At 36.9% G+C, this 9586-nt stretch overlaps 1 protein-coding gene across 1 annotated transcript in view; it reads left to right on the forward strand.

Annotated features, from left to right (window-relative positions):
- LOC108690970 (CCR4-NOT transcription complex subunit 6-like) overlaps window positions 1-9586 on the forward strand; it is a 518522-nt gene that overhangs the window by 486876 nt on the left and 22060 nt on the right. Inside the window, exon 4 of the mRNA XM_018198527.1 lies at window positions 2501-2569. Coding sequence (XP_018054016.1) covers window positions 2501-2569 — 69 coding nt within the window. The remainder of the gene's footprint in view (window positions 1-2500; window positions 2570-9586) is intronic.

Below are 9586 nucleotides of genomic sequence, written 5' to 3' on the forward strand. Positions count from 1 at the left end.
TTAAGAGGAAATAAGGATAAAGAAAATAAAAATAGAGCGATATATTAATCAGAAAATAGAGGTAAAAAGATAATTCCATATTATTAGGTACAACTTTGCTTCCGCCGTTTTCCTATAGATGGCTTTAGCGGTAAGTGGTGATCGAAATAAGTAGATCATAGACGTCATATAATAAACTTGGACATCTGTCAACATAACCCCATAGAAACATTAGTCGATTTGTATCTGTATCATAAAGTTATTCTTGATTGAAAATGTTAGTTTACGAGCTAAATTCTCGTCATTTGCGGGAGATTTTAATTTTTTGCTTCAATATGAAGAAATCTGTGGCTGAGGGTCATCGAATGCTTTCAAATACTTATGGTGAGGCCGCCATTAAAAACGTGAAAGAACGTGTCGTGAGTGGTTTCAACGCTTCAAGAACGGTGATTTTGACATCGAAAGTCATGCTCTGTATTTGGTGGGACTAGCTCGGCGTAGTGTATTATGAACTGTTAAAACCGACTGAAACAATCACAGGCGATCGGTAACGCAATTGATGCGTTTGAGCCGAGCATTGAAAGACAAACGGCCGCAATACAACGAGAGACACGATAAAGTGATTTTGCAGCATGACAATGCTCGACCCCATGTTGCAAGACATACTTGGAAACGTTGAAATGGGAAGTCCTACCCCACCCGCCGTATTCTCCAGACGTTGCTCCCTCTGATTATCACTTGTTTCGATCAATGGCACGGCCTGACTGACCAGCATTCCGGTCTTATGAAGAAGTAAAAAATTGGATCGATTCGTGGATAGCCTCAAAAGATGACCAGTTTTTTTGACGCGGGATTCGTACGCTACCCGAAAGATGGGAGAAAGTAGTGGCCAGCGATGGACAATACTTTGAATCATAAATATATAACCAATTTTTTACAATAAAGCCTCGAATTTCGGAAAAAAAACGGCGGAAGCAAAGTTATACACCTAATAATGTAAATGTGAATGAAACTTAATGAGAAGAAATACGGGAAATACATATGTTGTATGTATGTAATTAATATATCACTATATTTCTCTTTCCTCCTTATCTTCGTTTCTTCGTAAAATGTCAATTGTTCGTTTTACTTTACGCAGAATATTACACCAATATATATATGCAATGCATTTCGCATATAATTTAAATGTTATTTTCTTAACGATAAGGGAAAGCATATCTTGAAAGATAATTCCATCTTAATGGGGAAAAAGTAGGAATGTCCAAGAGTTATTTGCGAACAGATCCTCGGTGAAATATCGGCGAAAGATCTCTCGCCTCTCAGGAAGATTTCGCGCAGCGACCACCGAATAGATTGCAAAACTTCTCCCGTGCCGTAAATAACTCTCCTGTAGTCCAGAAACAACGAGATTATTCTTGAAACTTAGAGGATATTTCAAGGGGGAATCTCGAGAATGCCGAACATAAACGTCGACCTATTTTCCTATTATTAAACCTCAACCTGACACACGTCCTTCTGCGTGAACGATCGCGTCAGGAAAAGGAAAACTTGGAAAAAGCAAGTCATAAAAATATGTTCGAAGACAACAACAATTACCGAGAAAATAACACGAAGTTCCGCTCGTGGTAACTTTGTAGAGCTTTTCTTTCGCACAACTTTCGATACTTACGGTAATCGCTAAAGGTTAAAACAGATCGCACGGTTGGACCGCAGAATCATGTATCCTTTCCTCATTTGCATGTCGTGTAAACATCGACTCATTGTTAAAAATTGATCAAGAGGAATGATGCTAATATAATTCAAAAGAAATCTTGACGTCCAATATTAAAATGCTATATTGATGTAATAATAGTCATGTTTGACTATTATTTTGTGACGATGTTTTTCCTGTTGGAACATATGACATTTGATATAAATTCGGTGAATCTCACGAGAACATCTTCCATTAGTTCTCGGGGATAAGTGGCTAAACGAGGACACGGTATAAACTCGCTGTCATGTGCAGGCACAATGCGCCTTGGCGCGTTTTCTTTCCTTGCGTTTCATGTGCACGCGTATTTCTTGACTTCGTATTCTGTTAATAGCCACAAAGGCTCGTGCAAGTGACATTCGGTTGGACGATTTAATTATCGGACCACGCGCTTCCCGTAAGCGTGAGCGCCATTAGACGTAATGAACCGGGATGTAATGAACTTTAACGAGCCCGCGCAAATTTCTTCCTTGTCCCGTCAATTTAGCGATTATAACCGCGATCATCACTATCTTTGCTTCGCCGTCTAATTAGGTTATACTTAAGATAGTAAAACGTCGCTTTATTTGAAGAAACGAGGAGAAACCCAGAAGTTGCATCTTTGGAAAAACATTGTTGACAAAGTCTGGAATAATCGATGCGAACTTTCAACATAAATTAAACAATTAGAGCGTAATAGATTTATACGAACTTGGACATTTACTTCAATAGTTTAAAATTTATTTAGCTACTTTTGCGCAGCTACTAAATTACGTCTTTCTTGTTTTGCAGTTACGGCCAATCATCCGCCCCAAAGACCATGGATTCCATTGACGAGGCCCAATAGGACAAGACCAACATGTAAGTATATTTATCCGTTTCATTTTTATTCAAGTTGCTTGTAACATCAGATTTGAAAACATTTTTCACATTGCAAATAAAATAAATGAAAGATAAATTCTTTATTTTGATTGGTGAACTCATTTATTAGATAAAAGAAAATTCGTTTCTTTTTTTTGAAATTTGCATGATAAATTATTTTATTTATAATTACACTACAATATAAGTATAAAGTACCGTTTCCCCGTAATCCACAGAAGCATCAATCGTTGCTCCGAACGCACTTAATCTTCTTCGCGTTCACATTATAATGCATGATAAGATTTTCATTAACGGACTCATCAACGTCGTTTCGTGCCATCGTACATTTGTTAAAAAGCGCGAGCCGCGACGCGTTGAATCAATATGTAATGTTCACAACGCGCACACGCACGTTGCATTGGGAAGGTAACGGACGAGCCCGAAGATAATGTATGGGAAAACATACGGTAAACATATGATAGTGAGTAATGCGCCGCTGTGACAATCGCACATGGCGAGTCAAAATATGACGAGCACGCGAATATGACGTAAAACAAATTACAATTTACGTCCAACAGCGTAATAAATTCACGCACTAAAGGCCACGCGGCGCCTGCTTTCCCTCGTGTCGCGATATTGAACTTCCCCGTTACTTGGGTCGTTACTTAAAGCTTAACACCGAGTTGCATTTATGCCTGTATGAGATCGTAACTATGTTCATTCCGCTTCATCATTAACGAAAACTATTTTAAAACGCGATCACGTTTGAAACAAAATATCTGTTTCAGAAGTAAAATATCAAGAGATTCACTCGTTTCGTTTTTGATAGCCTTAGAAAATGATGACAAGAATATATGTATATTAAGCTCATATCTCCTTTGCATTTCTTTGATTTTAATAATCATATTATATCTCTATAGTATTTTGTTCTTATATTTCCTAAAGTACTTACTGCGATATCAGTACCTTTGAAGATGTATAAAACGTATTTTTTAAATTAACGAATCATCTTCTAAAAGGATATATTTTCGGTCTTTTTCAATGTAAATCTAAAATAGAAGAACTAGCTACTTCTACTTTAGATAGTTACATTTACTCCGCTGAAAAAAATTTCTTGTTGAAAGTAGAAGAATCAGAATCTGGTTAAATTTATTAGAATTCTAGTTGAGATAATCCGAATTCTGGTTGATATAATATTTCTAGTAAAATCTACTAGAATTCTTATTTTTTTTTACCAGAATAATTATATCAATCAAAATTCTAGTATATTCAACTAGAATTCTAATAGATTTAATCAGAAAATTTCGATTCGTTCATTTTCCATTAGAATTACTGTCCAACCAGACCATTTTTCTCAGTATATCATCTTTAAATTGTTACTTAGAAGTAACATTAATTTAAATTTAACAGAGATTCCGAAATGAAATAGTATTATTTCACCTACGTTTAAACTTGTCATACTTTATCTTTTAAAAAAAAAGAAGCCAAAAACAGATACATTCACTGAAGATTCACAGAAAATCCTACTTGTACACGTTTATCCTCTCTTATTCTAATTTTTCGAAGCGAGGAACTTGCACGACGATATCATGTAAGGTAAATCGCGTAAATTCGCCTTAACGTACCCCGGGTTTGGACGATAGAGGCACCTTGACCATCGGTCAACGCCGACGAGTTTCGCAGCCCCGGGGCGTCGCGCCGCATCCCGCCATCGCCGACGGCTGTATACCGCACCATCTGGACAGATTTATTGCACGACACACGGGCACGGCGGCGGCGGTCGAGGTAGCAGGAAGAGGGTGAAAGAGGGAGAGAAAGCGCACACCGACAGAGAGAGGTACAAACGGCTGGCTAGTTGGATAGCTGGATGGTTGGCTGGTTGGTTGGTTGGTTGGCTGGCTGGCTGGCTGGTTGGTCTGCCACCGTCCAAAAGGAAGCCATTGTCGGCTCGCGTTGAACGCGATAAATCATTTCGCTACGGTTTACGCTATTCATTATTTACGAGGAGCCCTATTATACTTACGACGGTCGCTGATTAGTTATACAGTTTGCACGCATATATCTAGATGCGTATTGTGTTTTCTATAACAAACTCGCGATTGACACTCGCATTACTAATAGGTCTATGTTCCTTTAATCTTTCTTTCTTTCTTTTTATTTTATAAAACACAGGAAAAGTATCTCGGTTTAATTTGTATTTTGTAACTCGTTATAGACAGCGCTCGTTTTCTTGATTGCGAAAGTTTAATTTACGATATAAATGTGATACTGAAACTTATTTTTAAACTTAATTTTACGTCATACAGACGCAGAAAATTATATTTAACTTGTGAAAAAATTATAAGTGATAACGTAAATGTTTATGATATGTGCATAACTATTTCTCGCATAAGCATAGTACTTGCTTCTGGCTGTTAAATTGCTTGTCTTGGTCACGTGTACGTGCGGTAAGTAATAATTTATCAATAATTTAGAGAAGCACTAAAGCAGCAAATGACGAATGATTTGGCGTATCGCTGACTTTACCTGAAAACATTTCACTTTATTTTAAAGAAACAAAAAACGAAGCGGACTATTAAATTCTGGATAAATTACAGGTGCTTCTACTACCTCTTCTAAAAGGCGCTCATCGTAATTCCCGCAAGTGAACCTCACGTACGGGGTGTATAGTAAATTGCGGCAATCAACAACGGAAACGCATTTCCCGATGAATTTAAAGACGATCTTCTCGTAGAATCGAAAATTCCATTCTAGATTATAATTTAGATTAAAGTTCAATTAATGGAAGGTTTATTTAAGAAGGATAAAATCAAGTGAGCGAAACTTTTCAGTTTTTAACTATATGTAGCTTGAGAACCATAATTTATAATACGAATATTATGAGTAACATTATTATAATAAATATATAAAAAGACAATTATATTTATTTATTTATGAATACTATAAATAATCTAAATTCAAAATAAATAGAATAATATAAATTTTAATTAATAAATAATCGTCATACAAATTATCTTTTTCTAATTATAAAGGATACTGAACATTAACAATTCATTGATTGTGTTAAATAATTGCTCAACTAGATTGTCTACGATTTTTTATCATAGAAAATTTAATGTCAAATCATTCATTCCTTTTAATCGTTGTATTCCATGATACATCCTGTATAACTTATCGTTGCTCGAAGATTGAATTAAATCGCACATATCATTAATAAACGATTATGATCGAGCATTGAATATCACGAAGTTATTATGTTAGGAGAAAGAGAAAGAAAAAAAGAAAAATTAAAGCGTGTAATGCCAGGCTGCAATGACGCGACGTTCTACGCCACCACCGCCGTCGCTATCACGGTGGCTGCGTAATCGCTCAATGCACGTCGAATTCGCTTATGAACGCGGCAATTTAGGAATTACGCGTGTGCAAATGCTTAAAACCGATTTCACTGAGAATACCGCAATTATCGCGGCGACCGGACATTACGCGATTCCGCTGTACATGTTCAGGGTGGGTCTCTTCGCTGCCATCACCGTTATGCCACGGGACCTCTCGACGAGAATTATCTTCATATATGCATTCCGGAACGCGCGGAATCCCTTTTGCTTCAACGATGGGGAACATGTGTGATTCCGCTGAGCATCAATCGTACCCGAGCCGTTTCATGGTCGGTATGAATTTAATTTTCGGATGAGCGAACTCGATACTCTCATACCTTATCTTGATTTAGAGAATAATTTTACTCGATCGCTAACATCTATAAATATAAGAATTATTTTCTTTCTAATCGATTTTACTTAAGTATCTAAAAATTTGAAAGCTAGATATAGATCTAAAAATTTAAAAGCTCTAGATACAGATCTAGAAATTTGTTGGATCTCTCACCAGAATAATTATGTAGAACGCTCAAGTTGATTGCTAGAATATCAAAACTTTTTACAGTATTACTCATTATGCTCAAGTTTCCCCACACAGTTATTTTAATGGTCCAAGAAAATTATTTCCAGATCTGTATATTTTGAGATACTTTAAATAAAATCATTTCTTTTCTTATGGACAATTGAAACGTTCATTTTGCCGATTTCTCGATTCGTTACCTCGTATTAATTATCTTATCCGCAAGGATGGGCGTATCCTGAATGTTTCGCACGTCGTGCGAAGTTAGCGCGATGCCGACCCTGACGGCAGTCAGACAGGCTCGTGCAAATTACTTCTTGCACCTCGCGACGACCCTCACAATCATACTCATTACAGTGACCCATACATGGCTGGATCGGGTTTTACGGGACACGGAGCAATTACACGCCATTATCATTCCGATGCTTGTAACTGCTTGCGCACGCGCGATTATATTCTTATTAGAAATCGTTGCCGTGCCGGTAATCATCGCCGTTGCCGCTTTTGTCGCGATTATTACCGTCATCGCCGATGCAACGTTACACGGGCGAGCGAGCGAATAAACGAGAAAGCGATGCCGAGTTTGTTACTGTTAATATCGTGTGAGGAGCCGATTATTACTATCGCGTTCGGCTCGCCGGAAGATCATCATCGTTGCCTGTTACTTAATTACCGCGATTATCCCAATCTACAACGATAAGTAATGAAATAATGGCGTTCAGTCGTGAGATTCATTTAGATTCTGGGATAAGGCTCTGAGATGCACATATATAGCTGACGTGCGCTTCGTTCATTAAGCTTAAAATAGTGCTTAGCATGAAAGTGCGAAAGTCAAGTTTTCATAAAAGTATATTTATAATTGTTTATATATTTTTTTTATTAATTAATAAATAATATTATTAAATTTACATTACAGTGAAATGGATTAAAATTTATTTACTACGAAATTTTTATCAGATTGTAAATATGTTTCCAGCAGTCATAACGTACATATATTGCAATGTAAAGCGTATATACGAGTGTTAGAAGAATGTTATAAGAAAAAAGATACGTCGTATCTCGCGATGTTGCACAGAAATGATTGCCTTCTCAAATATACGTTTAGAAGGGAACTCTCTTTCTGTCGATTTATATCATTGCATTTCCGCGAGGCACGCTGCGTTTATACATTCGCAAAGTCGGTCGGGCACGGTATTTCGATCTACGAATAACTCCGGTTACTATGGGCACGCAAACCGGGTCGGGCTCTTGAATTTCGACTTCCAGTCGGCCAATTACTCGCGGGCAGATTTTTATGTTGTAAATATCCTGCCATTGCGGACTGGAGATTCGCGGTAATACCGATTTACGAGCCAACTATTTCGGCGTGCAGCTGCACGGGTTTGTTGCACCGCAAAGTCGGTTATTTATCGTCGCGGGGATCTTCGCGGAGTTGATCCTCGCTCGGAAATTTCGGCTCAGCTCGCAGCACGAGACACGTCGCCTTTTATAAAATACTTCGCAACGATTTCCCGCGACGTCTTCCAACTTGATTCGAGACAGTCTTCGGTCTATTTAAATCATTACTTCGATCGCTAGAAAATATGCCAGTACGACGCCATGTCGAACTTTTACTAATTTATTAATCTTTAAGCTGTTTGTCAAACGGGATATCCGGTACGAGAGCAGCTTTACGTGGCACGCGAGAACCGAGCTGGCGTGTGTAAATTAGGTAACCTGTTCAGATCTTCTCTTGTAGACTGGTTTGGCGACTCTTGAGGCAGGTCGCTGCTTAGCGCGGCATCGTTGACCTCAAAGAGGATGGCTAGTCTGTGAATGGACACTGCTATCATTGACTCGCCTTCTACAACGTAGCATTTGTAGGACATAAATAATTTGTACGACATAAATAATTGTAATCAAAAGTGAAAATATTATTTTTCTTTTTCTTGTACTTTAAATGTATGCTAAATTCGCGAAGCCACGACATCCTATTAATAAAAAATAATGACAGTTCTAGTAACTAGTGATAATAGATTCATTTTGATAATAATTTATTAATAACTTATTAACTGCCTTCCTTTGATAATATAATTATTATAGAACTGTCTGGATAATGTCAAATTAAACAAATATTTAAACAGACAGCTGATATCTAATTCTCTCCATGAATATTAAACCTATAATTCACAGATGACTTTCCTAGACTTGTACTAAAAGTTCTTCTTACTGTGATGCAATTAGCCCCTTTCTTTATGTGAATCCACAAGGTGTGTAACATTTACAATAGGTCGTCCGTTTGTACTTGCCACTCGGTCGAGAAGTTCGGGAAGTGTTCCTTTAAGCATATTCCATCAAGCTGCTAAAACACTTCGTAGATTAAAGTAATTAACAGGTTGACTGCCGGCTGCCGACTATGCTCTAAGTAGACCGTCGAACTTTAGCTTACGTCTTGCGAAACACTTTGTCGTGCTGGCAAGTTCGCTTGCACGCATTCGCAAAATACTTTTAGCTGCAAGTTTCACTAACCATTGAATATTCACATTATTATTGTCCAAGAGTTGATAACGAAAATTGGAACTCTTTATTAAAAGGTTGTACTTCAAAGTGGAAATTAATGGAAATTTTTGATGGAACAATTTTTCTTTTTTCGATTAATGTAGACATTTGTAAAATGCTTATTTGATATTCGTCGAAGAATTAATTAGGCGATTAAAATTGTTATATAGAATGCATATATATTTTGCATATATATATGATTAGAAAGTTCTTTTTATCGAAACATAACTTAACATTAGAATTGTCGTGATAAATGGTGTCATTTTGCCTCCACCAATTGTTTCAATTTTTTTCTTTTTTGTATTAGATACAATACAGAAGATACATGAATATAATAAAAATAATTCTAACAATACAAATAATATCATAATAACTTTCACTAAACGGAAACAAAGAAATGATTAATTTAGTGGATTTTTTAACATTTAACTTTGGAACTTCTAGCGGGATACCATCGGTGGTTCTAATGTTAAACCGAAGAAATATCTCCGAAATTTGTATTATTTCCTTAACACAACAGCATTTGTCTCAACAGATGATACTGCAAATATTATATTCAGATGCAATACTGGATGCAGAAGCATG

The sequence above is a fragment of the Atta colombica genome, unplaced genomic scaffold (genome assembly GCF_001594045.1).
Source record: "Atta colombica isolate Treedump-2 unplaced genomic scaffold, Acol1.0 scaffold38, whole genome shotgun sequence".
NCBI lineage: Eukaryota > Metazoa > Arthropoda > Insecta > Hymenoptera > Formicidae > Atta > Atta colombica.